The 18,256-nt window shown below is 41.6% G+C and overlaps 1 protein-coding gene across 2 annotated transcripts in view; it reads right to left on the bottom strand.

The window, feature by feature from the left end:
* KDM5A (lysine demethylase 5A) overlaps window positions 1-18,256 on the bottom strand; it is a 49,219-nt gene continuing 30,963 nt past the window's right edge. For both annotated transcript variants that reach the window (XM_005482684.4, XM_005482683.4), the window contains exons 19-28: window positions 16,905-17,260; window positions 16,265-16,403; window positions 15,213-15,392; window positions 13,195-13,356; window positions 11,663-12,214; window positions 10,648-10,791; window positions 7,718-7,877; window positions 6,995-7,215; window positions 4,566-4,976; window positions 1-3,087 (exon numbers count right to left, since the gene is read on the bottom strand). In XM_005482684.4, coding sequence (XP_005482741.2) covers window positions 2,875-3,087; window positions 4,566-4,976; window positions 6,995-7,215; window positions 7,718-7,877; window positions 10,648-10,791; window positions 11,663-12,214; window positions 13,195-13,356; window positions 15,213-15,392; window positions 16,265-16,403; window positions 16,905-17,260 — 2,538 coding nt within the window. In that variant the 3' untranslated portion in view covers window positions 1-2,874. The remainder of the gene's footprint in view (window positions 3,088-4,565; window positions 4,977-6,994; window positions 7,216-7,717; window positions 7,878-10,647; window positions 10,792-11,662; window positions 12,215-13,194; window positions 13,357-15,212; window positions 15,393-16,264; window positions 16,404-16,904; window positions 17,261-18,256) is intronic.

Raw genomic sequence — 18,256 nt, 5'->3', positions numbered from 1 at the left:
TTTTTCCAAAAGTTAACATTTATTCATAAGTTCATACTATCAGCAATCCTTTGACAGGAATTACGCTCTTAAAAAACAAGCTTAAAACAATAAGATGTAAAGCTAATAATGGTCTTCAGTTTATGAACACCTTATCCAAAAGCAGACAAGACATGTGTGACCAGAGAAAAGTGTGGTAACCTCCTTCCAACAGTGGAACAGAGGCTCTCCACGTGGCTACATGAAAAACAGCTACTAAAAACGTGACTTTTGCATATGATTTGCACATTTCTTTCTGTTGTTTGCTCTTTCTTTCCTGTGCTTGTTACAAGCAGAACGACCACAGTTGCATTGTAGAGCTGTTTGCTTCCATCTTGCTGTCACTAGTGCTTCTGTCAACACTCTCCACCACACCTTCTACACAGAGAAACAGGAACATGCAATGCAGGTTTACTCAAAGATCTCTTTTCCAGTTGATGGCAATTACATACAACGACTTCATTGCAACAGAGAATGCAGGAATGGATACCAGGATATGCTCAGTGGCTAACAGGAGATGCTAACCATATTTCCCCTGCTGTGTCACAAATTCTAGGAGTCAGGAAAGAATACAGAACACTGGGATTCTTTAAGAAATCTTGTACTAGTCTACTTCTGGAACAATTAAACATCTGTGACAGATCGTTGATCCACTCCATATGGGGAAACATTTATGTAGTACCGTCAGTTAAAGCTTGAAGGAAAAGTAACAAACAACTGCTTAAATCAGTTTACCAAAACTAAGTGTACATTGAGAAGAAAAAAAATAAAGTAATTGGAGGCAAAAAGAGGGTATGTCTATCTAAAGCATAGACTCCTTCATAAATAAGTAAACAAATAATACTCTTAAATTTGCTAGGGTGCCTGTTCAGCCACATGCTTAACCACAGCTTGCTTTTGCTTTTAACATCACATTAAGTCTTTGGGGAGCAGGGATTAGAAGTCTGTGTCCAATTTGCACTCAAAGCTCCCAAGACTCTGGATCTTCTGTGCTCCATCTTATTTCTTTTCCTTTTGCACACTTCCCTCTTCCCAGGTAGCAGGCACACATAGAAGAAAACAAAGTTCTGTCTACCTGAGCTGAGTTGGTTTTTTTTTTTTTTGGATGGATAATTCTGCCAAATAAATAAACTTCCAAACATCAGAGAACAAGAGAAGGGACACAGAACAGTCAAGACAGCACACCTTTGTTTTTGTCAATATTTCTTTAAATCCCAATCCAGCTCCTAGTAAGACTGGACACTACTTACAACACTCCTAGAACTGCAGAAGAATGGAAACAACAGGGAGCGAGTGGAGAGGGGGACAAAGACAGCCCAGGGCTGACTTCAGACATTCACATACACAAGGCCAGCATCCACTGGAGTCATTAAGGCCCAGATGCCCCACTAATAGGAACAAACCCAAATACAAAGGTAGCACATGAAATGTATTTACCTATTTAAACACAGGCAGCTGGTCAAGCTAGAATGGGGAAGGTAACTGCTAATTCCTTGTACTACAAGGAAGGAATGGAGTAAAAAAACCCAAGCCCACGGGCAGGTTTTTGCTTTGTGAACCTCTGTCTGTGCTGCTGGTTAACAGTGGTAAGTATAAAAAAATCAAAGAAAAATAATCTATTTATAGAACAAGTCAGTAGTCTGAGACATTTAGAAAAAAGTAAAAACAAGTCCTTCTTTAAAAATGGATTTACTAAAACAACTGTCACCCAGGATGACCCCAAGCCCTCTGGTCCTCAGGCAGAGCCAGAGGCAACTTCCACCAGGAGCTGCTGCTGATTGTACACTGGTACACACCCAGCAAGGGCAGCAGGGAGGGGTCTGCACTGTCAACAGGATCTGCAGACTGCTTGCTGGTATCACAGGAGGCCATGCCTGTAGCCCGGTGATACTGGAAAGTTGTGAGTGAAACTTTTCACAGAAGCACGTGTCAGTGTAACCTCTGAGGTAAGTGGGCTGTCTTCTTTCCTTCCCATCCCTGGGTACACATCTCAGAAGCTGTGCCCTGGTACAGCTGTGCTGTACCTCCTTGCCAGCTCCACACAACTTCAATGTGCAGGAGTGCAGGACTCTAAGCAAAGCCTAGAACAGGAGAGAGCATCCCTGTGGAAAGGGAAGCACTCTGCTCTTCCCAAGTTCTGGTCTAGCTAGACATTATCAATGACTTCTGGCCCTCCTCAGGACAGGAAGATCAGTTGTTTCCCACTGAGGAAAAACAATTTGCCTAGTGGAGTAGAGTTGGGTTTCTTTTTTGGTAAACAGAACTTTTGCTGATTTTTGCCATTATGAGCTCCTCTGCCCTTTAGCTACAATAGAGAAATTAAAAGAAATTCATCCACTTGCTCCCACCCTTATAGTGTAGTGTTAGCTGCCTGGATTTGGAGGCAATTTCATTCTCCCATGACATTGCTCTACACACTGGGTTGGCATGGAGAGGTGAAAGAGAACTTGCAAAGTCACCTCCTCAGGATAACCAGGTGGGTTAAGAGCTCCAGCCTGTGCCCACCAGCTCCAGGCCAGCTCCACCGCCAACACAGCCTTCTAACACCCTCAAGTGTCCAACAGCCTCGAGTCTGCTCAGTCCTGAGAGCAGCAGCCCCACTCCAGGATGGAAACACCGAGGTCAGGAAGCACTGGCTGGAGCTCTCCTCAGGCAGGGTGTGCATAGCTCAGTGGGTGCCTCTGTGCCCTGCCAGGGCACTGCAGGGAGGAAGGCAGCAGCACCCAAGGGACCAGCTCTGCTGCACGTCTGTACATCCTTGAAGAGAAGCTCAGGAGCTACATCAGCCTCAAACCCCTCTCCTCCTGAAGGGTTCCAGTGGTCCATTTCCAACAAGTTCTGGCCATGGAGCAGTTGCTAACTCGTCTCCTTGAGATCTTCCATTGGTAGTTTGTAGCTCAGCAGGAAGGGAGGAGGTGAGGCGTGGGCAGGGCTGCTGGGCCCCTGCAGGGGCTTCTTTGCACAGTTTATACAGATGTAATCCTCATTCTCAGCCATCTCTGGGGACACCCCAACACACACCTGATGGAACCACTCATCACAGCCCCCGTCACACTGCACCCAGTCCACCTGCAAGAGAGCAGCACGCAGCTTGTTACAAGGAAGGACACACGAACACAGTTTCTATACAAATACCTTCTGTTAAACCTATCAGAGCCACCAAGAATATAAAAGCTCTGGGGCAGAAATTAATGCCCCTGCAGAGCTTGTTTAAACAAGCTAGTTCAGTTTAATGGAAACTAACTATTCCAACAAACCTTGCCCCCTCACTCTACTACTCCTGAGGAAGGTGACTCAGCTCTCCTCAGATGTGCTAAAACACATTTAAAATGCTCAGAGATGGTTATTTCAGCACAGGTGAGTCTCCAAACACACCCTCTTAGACTGCATTATCAAACAGCAGCTTTTGTAAATGTAAGTCCTAAGTGTGAGAACTTTTAAGCTACAATACAAACTTTGAGTTGAATCTGCTGTAGAACAATTTGGAAAAGACAAAAAATGAGTTAGAATGTAGGAAGCAAAAAAGATTAATTATTTGATTGTGTAATTCTTTGAATAAAATTACATGTTAATTGGAGTCAATGGGCACAAACTCCAATTTGCAGGGTAAGAAACACAGATCCCTCCATTTTAATGGCATCCACTGGTACAGCTATAAAAATTGTTACTGCTGTAGTTCTGCTTTCCCCTTATAGGGGAATGTAAAACTGTATCAGAAAAACAGTAGTGGCTGTGTCAGAAAATCAGTAGTGGCAACCTATTTAAAATGAAGAAACAGTATCATCATACAGATGTTACTTTGGTTTGTAGCCAACTACTCCTGAACAAATTTTCCAAAGTGATTAGTAATGGATATCAACAGCTGCAGCTTCAGTCATTACATTCCTGCATCTGCCAAGTATGGCATTCCCCTGTTGAAAGTAGAAAAGTACAGAAAAAACATTTTGAAGACATTTTTGATCATCAGTCTGTGTTAAAAGCTGACAATCATGACAGGCAGTACCACAAAGAGAGACAGATCAAGTTTGTTTTGTAATAATCTAATCAAGTCTAAAATAATTGATTATTTATCTCCAACAAGCAAAATGAACCACTGAAGTTTGTAGATCACTCAGCCTGCAACATCACTGTTCCCAGAGTGTATGCAAGAAATACAGAAAATCTATTTCATTTAGGAACATCACACATCCCACTCCTGCTCAGGAACACAGTAAAGCTAGGAACATTTCTTTCTGAATCACAGAATTAATCCTTTGAATCAGCCAGTGCATGTTCCACACAGTCAACAGAAAAACACACAGTTTGAAGCAGTTAAAACTTCCCAACCAAAACAGAGCACCTTTTCCCAGATTCTAGTTTTCCATCCTCTCTTTTGAAGTACCTAAGAGAATAAGGAAGTCCTACAGCTTACTCTGCTAAATCCCTGTGCCTACCAAGTACTACTCAATCATCTCATTTCTAACCACACCACTTGGGTTTCTCACGCTGCTCAACTTAAATATTCCCTGGCACACAATTGCCTGTGACAGAACTAAGGGATAACTCACTTTGTCCTTGCAGGGCCTTTGGCAGTTCTGAGCAGCACACACAGCATTCTCATCATCTGACTCCTCTGCTCCTGACCAGTCATACTTGGAAGGAATATCCAGAACCTTCTTCTCTCTCTTTTTCTCTGTGCTCTCCTTGGCCAGTTCTACCTTTGCCACAACTGCCTTCTCTCGCTTCTTCTTCCGCTCCTCTTCCTTGGCCAGTTTCTTTGCCAGCTTGTTCAGCTCCTTGGTCTTATCCATAGTGAGTTTTAGCTTCTTCTTCTTGGGTTTTTCCAGTTTTTTCAGCTCTTTAGATTTTTGCTTCATATCTCCAAAGAACTGCTCTGCTCTCTCCAGTTTTCGTTTCCGCTTCCTCTCAGAAGAGTCCCTCCCTCTCATTTTCAGTGGTTTTTCATCCATGCTGTCATCCTTCATAGAAAAAGATTATGTATTACTCAAAGACAAATTTGACAAATTTCCCGCAAACTTACCTCTACTTTTATCCTGATATGGCATGAAGAAATCTAGTCAACAACATACTGCTAGAAATTCTACACAAAAAAAGCACTTAACTTCATTTTCACCATACTATAAAAAATTCCTAAGTGTTATCAACTGTGTCAAAGTATAATCAGCCAAAAATACCCAGTGGAAAAAGCAAACTATCAGCAAGGGTAAGAAGGCAAAATAAGCAATAATTACAACTCCCTTCTCACATTGTTTTTAATAGAAGTTGAGAAGATTAATCATTTGCGAGATCCTTATTTTTCATCCGAGGTCAGTCTTGCCTGTAATTATTTTCGAGAGAAAGTAACTGCAGTTTTGGAGATTAAGAAAGAGTAATTGGTGAATTCTTAAAATGTATCATCAACTCAGGCAAGGAGAGAAAGCAACATCCATTATTTGAATGGCTTCCAAACCGGCAGACATTGTAAATATCCTGGTGTCATAAAGAGCTCTTAAATAACAGATTCACATCATAAATGGAGTTTAAAACTGGCCAGCTCTGTCCCTGCAGGTAGCACTCACAGTGACAAGTCCCATTTATACCTGAAAGATTCACTTGTGTAGTCCTTTGTACAAATGGGACTGACTGGATTTCAGTCAATGCAGCTATATACTTTAACCTTAATTATTAATAGATTAAGAACATACTATAAACCAGTAAAGAGACTGTTTACTGTACACTACTTAATATAGCTACTCCACCCAAAACCAAATCCTCTGCAGATTATTTCACAGAAGTCTACTTATTTTGTATGTAAACAGACAGAATATATTCAATTCAAAATGAGCAGCTCTGGTCAAGCAAGTATTCATAAAGGTTAACCAGAAAAAGTTGTAATGCACACACATACTCTACACTCCTCACCCCACTCCCCTGAAAAAAGCTTTGCTTAACTACTAATGTAACAGGCTGGCATATTATTTATAAATTGCTATTTGTTGTCATTAAAACTGCTTTTCAATCAACTCCCTGCCCAAACCATTACACTGAAAGAACATTAAGGTAATGTAGTACTTGGGCTGAAAGGTGGTAAAGCAGCAGAACAGGGAGGCAGGGGCAGTTCTGTACTCCACACTTCTGACTGATGCAGTCTGGCAACACTTGAACTCACCCACTGAGCATGGATGGCATGCAGAAAATGAGACATCTCATTGTTCACACATGCAACCTTCCATCTTGTATTGCTGTACAGCACCAAAAAGCCAAGAAAGAACCAGCTTCCTATGTTCTTCCTGTACAGCTCAGTAACCCAACAAGCCATCATTAATCCAGATGGTCAAACTGACCCCTAGCTGCAGCTGACAAAAAAAGGGGTTCCAGTTCCACTCTGGCTCTTCAACCCAGCAGCTTGAGTTGAAGCTTCAAAAGAGGGTTCTCCTCATAGCAAAGTGATTCTGACTAGACCTCAGAACCAGCAGATGAACCTGCCTGATCCACTGGCAGCTGAGCAAAGTAATCAGGACATCTTCACAGTATAGCAATAAAAAATTGCTATGTCCATGTTATTCTGAGGAAGAATATGAAACTTATTGTCTGTATTATGAAAACATGTTTCCCCCAGTAACATACAAGTATGTTATATAAGGTAAGTGTAACTTCATCTTCCTAAATGTCTCTTGTAACTCGTTTGCAGATTAGTTCTGTTTCCAGGCATAACAAGAGGAGTGTTTCCTCCCTTAACCTGTTCTCTTCTAAAATAAAGTTTGAATATGGAACTGCTTGAGAAAAGTATTCTAAATATGGTTAGCTGTGGAGGACAGTGCTATGGCATGAGTGATCAAGAACTGAATTTCTGGATCATGTATTCTGTTGTTTTCTGTAATCTACTACTCTCCCCAGGTGAAACACAAACATGACAAGCTGAGCACTCAGCTATTTTTATATAAATCCACCAACAGAATGTGGTGGGAATTTTGTTTCACACCAGAGAGTTCCCTACCTCCATGACGTGAAGAAACCTGTCCTCAGAGGGCGGATGAGTGGCCTGTAAGATCCTCCAGATGTGCTGAGTTTCATCCAGAGACACCTCCAGCAGATCTCCCACCATCATCAGATCCTCCAGCTGAGCCTTTGCCCCAGGGGACAGCTCCAGCACGGGGGGCTCCAGGCTGCGAGGTACCAGCGGGCTCTTGCGGGGCTGCTTCCTTGGAGTGCCAGAACCTGCCAGGCAGAGCCAAGACACAGAGTCCTTCAGGCTGGAAAAGATCTGGGATTACTGAGTCTGTGCCAAAGCCATCACCAAACCATGTCCCCAAGTACCACCACACCCACATGGCTTTTCAACACTTGCAGGGACATGATTCCATCACTTCCCCAGGCAACCTGTTCCCATGCCTGACCACCCTTTCAGTGAAAAAAATTTTCCTAATATCCAATTTAAACCTCCCCAGGCAAAGCCACATAAAGATAAAAGGAACAGATCAAATCCAAAAGAAATTTGGTATTTTTTACAACATTTTAAGGTGGGAAACAGTAGCAACCAAAACACATTGGCACAGGTTTATGTATCCAATACCAGGAAACTAACTACAATGTAACTCTGCTGTACTTTCTCCAGACAGAATATCCTGTACAGCAGTGTGGGTAACAGAGCAGTTCCACTCCTCACTGACTCATCCCAGTTATCTACTTAGTTTTATCTCAATGTATACAAAGCAAATACCTTGAGAGCAGCTTTTAGAAGCAGAGGAATAGGCGTGTTCAGCACAGAAGGAGGGAGCAGTCCACATGTGTGTCACCACCTCCTCTGATTTAATGGGGATTTCCTCATCACAAAACAAATTGGGCTCCAAGCTGCTGGAGGATTTCACACTGGCATTGTCCTGAAAAAGACACACAGAAAACATGCAACATCTGAATCCAGAAAATACCTACTTCAAAGGCAATTCTACTTGGACTGAGCAGTCTGCTGCTCCTCAAGCCCTCCTCTGAAGCACTCCATCAGGGATACCAAGATCAAAGGTAAAAATTATATCCCTACTTACATGGTGGATGAATACAGGAGCTATGGAGATAGGTCAGTTTATTTACAGCTAGTGCATGAAAAACACTTGACAAGTTTCCTCACTCAGCACCTTAAATATGGTCTTCAGAAGTCAACATGATGAAAAGAGGCTTTTTCTGAGCCTACATAATTTATTATTTTGCTTGAAAAGTCTGACTGCAAGCCCATGAAGACTTTATCTTCCATAAAGCAGGGAGCATGCTGACTAAATTACAGTGACTACAGAAAAAAGTGATTTAAGATTTTGTAGGTATGGAAAAAAGAGCATTCCAGCACAGCAAGATATATCAGCATAATGGCAATCAAATGCTGTCCTGGGATCAGTACTTGGATGGCAGTGTTAAATCAGTTTAAATTAGGAGCAAACACTGAAAGGAGAGGGCTGTCATGAATATTTCCAAGACCAGTGCTCATCTCAGTGTGTTGAGTAAGACACTGAACAACTCAAGGTATTGGGCAAGAATTTTTGACATAAAAAAGGAGTTAAAGAATGGTAATCTCTCTCTCTGTGGCCTTCAGTTGTATGTTTAAAAGAAAGTGATGTACAAACTAATGATTTCTGTACAGAACTACAAGTGGGAAATTCAGATTTCAATTGCTCAGATGAAAAGGTAAAATAAATATACTCAGAAAGAGGAAGGTATTTCTCCCTACACAGTAAAGAAGTTATATCTTGAACTGTATCTTGTTATGGGCATCTTATTGCACTACATTAAAAGAAGTTCAGGGCTAACATGTAAATTTTAAAATTTTTTTAAAAATCATCATTAGTGGCCATAGACAATACTGGTGCAAAGAAATGAGAAAAAATACAAGGCAGAAAATGAAAACAAATTACAGGTGATTTGACCAGTGAATGTGTCTGCTTGGAACAAACCTTAATAAAAGCTACTGCACTCCTAATTAAGATTTACTGGCAAGAACCATGTTTTAATTAAGAGATATATAATATAATCAAACAGATCATATTTTCATACCTACTTCTGTAACAACTGTGCATTTGAGAAGCCAGAGACTGTGGCTTTCAAAACACAGTCTATAAACCCTTAGGAATTCAGGATTAATTCTACAGGGTCCACAAGAGCAAACTCATACACGATGCATAATGATCTGTATATTTTTTTAAATACACTGGAACACATCTATGTATCAAAAACTGAAAAAAACCCAACCCTTAAAAGTCAACAGTATAGAAATAATTAAATTCTGAGCAACTCGGGGTTTGGGTTTTTTAAAATCTTGCATCTCCTAGTTCATACCTGAAGAATTTGATTAGCTGCCTGAAAATTTGTCTTCTATTCCAATCATCTTAATGGACCTAACAGAACACATTTCTGGTCTCTATCAGCTTTGCTTAAACAGATTTTTTATGATGAACATCCAAATCAAAAGGGTTAAGTATGAGATTTCTAAATTATGACAGCAGAATTATTAAACAAATTAAACTATGCTCTTGAAAAACCCTGAGATCTTGGCAAGCACATGCCATCTTTCCTGACATGTTTTATCACAGCCTCAGAAAATGGCTTATAAAGAACCCTGATGCAAAGAACAGTTTTGGGAATTACTTTTATATATAAAACTAAATTAATTAAAAGCTGTAGCACCCAACAGCAATGTATTCTTGTTGGCATTTCATGGGGGGCTGTAAGACAAATCTGTGTATTTGCATCAGGCTGCTGAGAAACAAAACACTTAAAAATAGGAGATTATAGCACATCATACCTGGAGAATGTGCTGCCCCTCTATAAACCAGAACATCTGCCTTAGAAGAATTTACGTGTCTCTTAAGATAACATCTTTAAAGGCAGAGATGACACTATCACTAAAAAGAAAACACTGCTCAAGAAGAAACTGTGGCATTGCCTTTGCCTCTACATATTTCAAAGGGACATTTCAATACCTTGAAAACACATTGTTTTCTCCACAACTGCCTTTTCTCATGGAAGTTCTCTAGATAAAACACTTCAGAAATTTAACTGCAGTTACAATTTCTGTACTGAAACCAGACATTAACTTTACAACATGATCCAGACATCTTGTCTCAAAAAATTCCACACTACAAAATGGAACACATGTACTTGCTTTATACAAGGGCTGAATGAAGAGGAAGGTATGAAAACATGAACAAAGCTCAGGCATCAGGAAACTTCTGACACAGCATGCGGTTTTTTAAGGCTAATCTTTCTGCTGTTGCAAAAACTTTCCAAGAGCTCTTCATATAAATAGTTATATTTATGACTGGTGGTATCTCTGAATGGGGCATAAAGACAATGTTCATCCTCCAGGGTGTTATGAATACAAATCCCTTTGTAAACGTATCTTTTTCCTCAGCATTAAAAGCACCTTTTGAAATTCAAAAGGAGGAAAGGACTTTGGAAATTTTACATAAAAACATTAAATAACTTGACAACAGTTGAGAGAATGTGGGCATTCAGATAAAAATCAAGAAGCTCCTCTCCTGCCACAGGCACTTGGGCAGAACATACATAGACAGTTTTAAATACAGTAAATATTCTGGAAAAATGGATTAAAAGACAGGTGTTCTGTACTTATTCCATGCAAACAAACCTCTCTGGATTACCTACCTTTATGTCATAGCCATATGTCTCCCTGATGTCTTCATCAGAGTCTGTCTCTTCATCATCATAATCCAAAGTCTGCCGTGGGGATGAGGACACGCTCCCTATCACTCTGTTAAAGGCTGACTGCTGGAAACTTGTCAAGTGCCCCTAAAAAAATGGAATATGGAAATGAAGCAATAAAATTTCCAGGAAAAATCTGTAAAACCTAAAGAGTTATTAACAAAGAAAACAGTGGTTCTTTTGGCCTGAAGATAACTGCCTGGACATCACAAAAGAGACCAGTTACAGCAAGATGTGAAAAAAGATAGGGAAATATCAAAGTAAAAAGTTTGGTTAGATTCTGATTGCCTGTATTTTAATAATAGTGACTGGAAAGATATAGATATTGTTCTTCAGTGCTACAAATTACAGCTTCCTCACCACAACACGAGCTGACCTCACTCTCAAGGTGCAGAGGTCAGCTACAGAATTATCAGTGTTTGACTACATCCCTTGCTGAAATTTACTAACAAGACACTAAATGCCTGTGAATGGCAATCCATGAGAAGTTACAAATATTGAGAGATTGGATTCTGTCATGAGGAAAATGGAATTTGGACACCAAGGTGGTGACTATTTTACACATTTTGAGGCCTGTACTCAGCTGTTACAGCTGACCTGATGTTTCTTACGTATATGATGCATAATGATCTGTATCTTTTTTTAAACACACTGGAACACATCTATGTATAAAAAACTAAAAAAACCCAAGCCTTAGAAGTCAATAGTATAGAAAGGATTAAATTCTGAGTAACTTCAGCAGTTGCTGCTGACAGTGAGTATAGAGGAATAGATCTGCTCCTGGAGCAGCAATGTACAAGACGGAAGCCAGCCAAAACATGTAGAGCTATGAACTAAGTAAGAAGTTTTACCATGTGTAACCTTCAGCTTTTCACTGCCCTCCCCTCTCCCCCACCCTTCTCCAAGAAAAGCAAGGCATTTTGACACAGAGGGAGCAGCAAGACCTTGCCATGCCTACCTGCAGGTCAGGGTTAGCTGCTGCCTTCTGCAGCTCCGCACTGATGATTTTCTCCGTTTTCTCGCGAGCCGCCTGCTCCACCATGCGCTGGCTGAGCACGGAGAGCTTGGCCAGAGCAGAGGAGAGCTCGTCGGTGGCCAGGGCCTGGCGCGCCCGGTCCTGCCAGCTCATGGCTCGCTCCGTCAGGCACTGCAGCGCCTCCCCCTCGGGCAGCCGCACCGGCAGCTTCTGCAGGGACACCAGCAGCGACAGGATGGTCTCCAGGCGCGGCCGGCGCGAGCGCTGGCACAGGGGACACAGGAACTTCACCTCCTTGGCCTGCCAGCTGGAGCCCTTCTTCTGAGAGCTGCTCTTGGGCAGGGGCACGCAGCCGCTGTGGAACCAGTCCTTGCACAGCTCGCACTGCAGCATGAAGCCGCTGGCTGTCTTGCGGCAGATACAGAACTTCACTTCCTCGATCCGGTCCACCATGGTCATCTTGGCCAAGTTGGCTGCCCTGAGAGCGTGCATGGCTTCAATTTCCTTCTGTTCCCGCTCCTTGAACAGAGCCACCTGCCCAGCAAGGACAAAAACGTGTCATGATTTTCACTGCTAAGAGAGAGGTAATTTTATTAACAAGAAAAAAAAAAACAGCCAACTCAGATCAAGAGATCTAAACCTAGCCCAAAATTTAGGAACTACATGATCTAATTCAAACTTTATCTGAGATACCTCCTCTTCAGTTGCTCATTACTCCCTAGAGTTCTTCTGGTAGAGATGCTATGCAAACTTTAGATAACCTTCTCAATATCTACAAAGTTTCTGAAGTTTATAATTAAATCTGTCCTAAGGCCACCAGAAGCACAGGTTTTGACTCCAGAGAAGAAATCAGGATCCACTCCATTCAATTGTTACTGAGACAATGGAGCTGAGCATTGTTTCAGAAGCATCTGAGTGACCACATTATCTCCTGAAGCAACTTGCAGTTCCTTAATGTTTCCATTCAGGTAACTATAACCAAGCATACTTCAGTAAAATGGATTGTGTATAAGCCATATTAATGACCCTGCATATATTTTCTTTGTTACCAGAGAAAGGGCAGCCAGATGTCAGCAAATTATTCTGATAAGCAGCATGAGTATCCTCCAACAAAGAGGAACCAGATAAAACATTCTCTCCAGCCCAGTGTCCATGACCAAGCATTTGCAGGCTGATCACAAAACTGACCTAACCAAATATGTGTTGGTCCTGGTTAAGGCAGAGCTGCCCCTCGTTATTTTCACATTATTTCAATAAATGTTAATATTAGATGAGCAGCAACAGATACTAACCCAAGAGCATTTAAGTCTTACACACATCCAATGGTATTAAATGCCAGCAGTTACACTCTGAACTCTACTTTCACTGCAATTAAAGTTGAACTACATTCTTGTGTCAAACACCAGATTATGAGGTATCTCTTTCAGTGAAAGTCATTTATCAATGGATTTCTATAGACTAGAGATGACTTAAGCCCACACAAGCAGGAGACACCACCTTTCACTGCTCCTTACCACAGCTGCAGCATCCCTGGCCTCCTCCAGCCCATCCTCCAGTTCACTCAGGGATTCCAAGTCAAGATCTTTCTCCTTTTCCTTCTCCATCAACTCCTTTGCCCTCTTCCTCCTGTTCTTACTGCTCCCATAAACACCGATATCAGTCCGTGGGCTCAGAACCTGGAAGCACCAAGGAAACTTATCCATCAGGGACATCTCAAAGAATGACAACAGTGGCATCAGGGAACAAGAACTACTCAGCAATCTAACCCCTCTGATACCTGTCAACCAATAGGAAAAAGAGAATAAACAGATAAGAAGAGAAGTATCTTATAGTTATGGAACTGGAATGCGATCAGCAACCAGTGACATGGCAGGTCAAACTGAGAGCCACTGTGTTTTCTGATTAAATTACAGAATTTATTCAGATTACACCATCACGCATATAGCTAACCAAAAGACTACACGCAGTTAGACATCCGTATTTCAACATTCCCTTCAGGGGCTGTGGCATTCACATTCTCTGAAAAATCCCTTTGCCAAGGATTTTTCTCCTGGGAGGCTGAGAAGACTCAGAGAAAAAGGAAAACAATATTATCTCATTTGCTTCTCCTGTGTTGTGCTCACATGTGGAATATGTTTGGAGATTGTTTACCCACAGGTGATTGTTTTATTGGATTCTGGTGGGAATTGTTTGACTCATTGACCAGTCAGTGCCAAGCTGTGTCAGGACTCTGGAAAGAGTCATCAGTTTTCTTTATCTTTTGAGCATTCTTTCAGTATCCTTTTCTGTTTTCTTTAGTATATGATAGTTTAGTATAGTATTCTTTACTACTATTTTATAGTATCATAAAATAATAAATTAGCCTTCTGAGAACATGGAGTCAGATTCATCATTCCTTCCTTCCTTCATTGGGGCACCACACAAATTTATAGGGTTTCCTTATTGTATCAAGTCTTAATTATTTCATATTTACATCAGCAATCTGGTGCCTGAAAAACCCCTAGAAGTACGCTATAAGCCTTTCAATATTGATATGAGAGGCTGAAAAGTACTTTTAAGGACAAGAATAAAGCTTTAAGTCATCATGACTAGTTGGAATGCATACTTAAATATAAAATCTAGCAAATTAAATTCAATATAGGAAAGCTCGAATTGCTACATTTAGGAAAATGTAAAACCAGAACACATTAAATAACTAGTTAAGCAGAAGAACATAAAGAAAAAGATGTATCTAGAATGTGTCTATCACAAAGTGAACAAAAATGAGTGTGATGTGGTTGCAATAGGGAAAATCCCACTGGAAAACATTAAACATCAGTATCCCCTTTGAGACACAGGATGTAACTACTGCACTTCACACAGCACTAGGGAAAGTCAGAGAGTGGGGATTCTGTCTGGATTTGGACAGCTCACTGAAAGTGAAGACAAACCTCAGAGAATTAACAACAACATAAGAGAATAAAAACAGAGCCTGTGAGAATGCAGTTGAACTGGAATTGTTTTCCTTCAAAAGGGAAGTCTGTCAAGTAGATATGACAGATCTTCAAACATATGACTGATTTTTATTAAAACAAGGACAGTCACTACATTCACTGAAGTGAAATAAACAGTAGCTGACTAAATTGTTTTTATAGTTAAACAGTTTATAAAATACCTAATCTATTTTCTTAGCATGTGAACAGTGAGGCAAGTGAAAACATTAAACAATTTGAGATAGGTCTGCGTCCATTTCAGGCCTACATTTCTTCAATGACAAAAAAAAAAGCTTTACTTTCCCTCTTCTTTCACAAGTAAGGGATGAGGTTGCCTATACATAAAAACCAGGACTAACCAAACAGACTTTCTGCCTTTTTCACTCTTTTTACCCAAGAACAGCTGAAATTATATTCTGAAAAGGATCTGTAATCCAGTGTAACTGAACCAGCTCTTCCCTCCAGACACCTGAGGGTCATCATGACCAATTTCTGACGGAGCAGTGTGTTCTTCCCTTCCCTTACTCCCTTCTTCAGACAGGGCAGTGTGTGCTGCTCACCTGTAGCAGGTTGTAGCTGGAATTCTTCTTGAGGAAGGTCCTTCCCGTGCGCTCCCTCCAGGCGCGAGCTGCCGCCACCTGGGACTCGAGCTGGGGCAGCGCGTCCAGGCGCACCGGGATGGGCCGGCCCTTGGCAGACAAGCTCTCCAGCTGCTCCAGGTAGGCATAGTTGCTCCCATTCTGGGGTGAAACAAATTTTTCTAAGCCAACAATTCCATCATTATATCAGCTGCCAGACTAATTTCAAGCCATACACTACTTTGAAACACTGCCCTCCTTTCCTTTCCTACGGAACTCTGTTTTAGGCAGTGACAATCTACTGTTATTTTAAATAATTCTCTCATACAGCTTTTATTTTAACAGTCATTTTGATACGGCCAGCTGGCTTAGGGACTAAGACAACATTCCATTTCCAGACAGTTATCTAAATGCTGCCTGTTTAACAGCAAGAGCTGTATAAGGGCTGATGCGAAATCTGTTGGGATTCTCATTTCAGCTCCCAACAATACCTGGTATAAGATAAGCAGTTCTAGTTCAGCAATCAGAACCCACAAATATAACACAACTTGGAACCAAATCATGTGGGTAGACCAACAGAAAGGGAGGTTTCTAAACCAATTCATCTTTTTCAGAAAATCCTGGCCACCATTGCCATTAAATCTTGCCATTAAAAAACCAAATTTCCATAAAAACCAAATTTCCACAGGCAGATCCAAAACTGAAAACCTGAGAGCACCCTTTGCTGCAGCTAAATATTTTCAGTGACAGCATACCGAACAGTTCCAAAACCAAATACCATATCATAATGAATTTGCTGGCTTTTCTATCTGCCCTGAAATACATAAAAGGAAGGGAAATAGAAAATGGATAGCCAGTGGGGAAAACAAATGCACAAAAAGAAAATCAAGTACATGAGCTCTGGTGAGCACATTTAAGAGCCATAACAAGGCTTCTCTTTAGACCACCTTTGTGAGGAGAGGTGCTAGGAATAAAGGACACATCCAAATAAAAGAGTGCAAGCAGAAGATTCCAGGCCCTGCTGTGACCCCTACCTGAATGGCCTCCACTTTGGCAGTCCAGTCTCTGGCTCGCTGCAGGGCTTCTTTCAGTGCCAGCACGTTGGGCAGGTACGCAGGGATGTTCTTGGCCTCGTTCACGATGCCCTCCAGAGCCATCATACTCTGCCGTGGTCTAGAGCAAGAAAAAGCCAATTCCAGCCTTCTCTCAAAATACCAGTCATCTAAAGGCATAAATTTGACAGGCTGGTGAAGCAATTTAACCACTACACCGCAGGGTAGGACACCATGGTTCTATGCTTGGAGGCTACCAAATAACAGGAGGTGAAAAAGCTGATGGGCTTGGCACAATCAAGCTTAGAATGGCAACCATCACAACCCCTAAACACCAGTAAAGCTGTCTCTTGTTGGTAGCTTAGTCAGAGCCCTTTGTGGAGAGGGATGAATAGCAAAGGCAGCAGCAACAAGCACAGCCTTATCCTCCTGTCACTGTGCAACATGACAGGGAATCAACATTTCTGTAATTCAATCTCAAGTCCAACTCTAGAACAATCTAACTAAAAAAACCCCAACAGAATAAGAAAGGCAACTACAGCTTCAAGGGCCCATGTTTTAACCTCACAAGAAGGACACAAAAGGGTGTGGCCTGTAAGAACAGTTTGTAAGGAACACTCACCTGGCCTGCAGACAGACCTTGGCCTTCTCCTCCCACCTCTCTGAGACTGTGAGCAGCTCCTGCAGCTCAGCCATGGCTTTTTCTACAGCGTGATGTGGTGCCAAGCCCACACCAGAGTCAATCAGCTTCTTCATCACATCCAGGGTGACTCTCTGGGGATCCAAGAGGGTGGACCTCACCTCATCCAGCCACCGTGCCTGCTGCAGCTCCTGCTTCAACCTTGGCAGCTCAGGAAGTTCAACATAAAGGCCAGAGCCCATGTCTATCAACTCCTGCAGCTTGGAAGAGTCTGGGATCTCATCAATCATGGCTTCCTGAGCACGCTCATGAAACTCTTCCACATCATCGAGCAGATTCTGAAGTAACATACAGCACAAATCAATTAGGGAAAAACACCCACAGGATCCAAAAGAAAATGCAACTGAGGGATCAGCCAGCTGTGAATCTGTATGTGATCATCACATCATCAGTCTGAGCTTCTAGACACAATGCCAGCTAGCTGTCACAAGCCATCAAGTGTGACAGAAATTAAGTAACAGACCATCTAAACTTATTTGATGGCCTAATGTTTCATGCCCTAGGCACATCAGTTGCATCAAACTCTGCACCTAAAATAGTACAACTGCAAATGACAACAGCTCCCAACAACACAGAATATTCAACACTGCTCAGTCAATAATAATTTTAAAACAGTGGGGAGAAGGGGGACCTCGGCAAGCAGGTCATCATTTCAATAGTGTCAGGGGCATTACAGTAATGACAGCAACACAAAGCAGAAAATAACATGCTGAGGAGAAATAACAAACCAGAAATGTGTGAGAACATGAATACCACAGGTCCTAAAAATAACAATGGTGAAGTCTGAAAGTAATATTCCCTAAAGCAGGACTACCTCTTTTAAGCATCAGGGATTTATTGCACTAAAGAAAGAAATGAAAATGCAAAACCCTCTTATTAAGGGAGACAATTTCATCATAGAAATCCAACTGCACTGCTGCAGTTGTCCTCATCCTCATGTTTTGGCACTGCAATGAAAAAAAAAAATCAAAGACAGCAAACAGGAAAGAATCTCTGCAGGAGACTCATTCAAGGACATTCAAGCAGGATACTCCATGGATTCACCCTCAAGTCTGTTACAAGACAGGCATTTCTGACAGCAGGCCAATGGCACAACCACGAGCAAACCCTGCATTTCCTAACCCTTAGCTTTCTGCCTTTTTTGGCTGATGCTGCTTTTCATGTCTGCCTGAAAATCAGAAGGCATTTACAAGAAAAAACAAGATCTACATGATAAAGATTTTGATTTAGGGAACATACTCTGAATGCTTCATAGTGGCAATAGTAAATTAACG

This window comes from Zonotrichia albicollis, chromosome 4 (assembly GCF_047830755.1).
Source record: "Zonotrichia albicollis isolate bZonAlb1 chromosome 4, bZonAlb1.hap1, whole genome shotgun sequence".
NCBI classification, from domain to species: domain Eukaryota; kingdom Metazoa; phylum Chordata; class Aves; order Passeriformes; family Passerellidae; genus Zonotrichia; species Zonotrichia albicollis.
The sequence above is the reverse complement of the archived record's forward strand: the minus strand, read 5'-3'. Positions and strand labels throughout refer to the sequence as shown.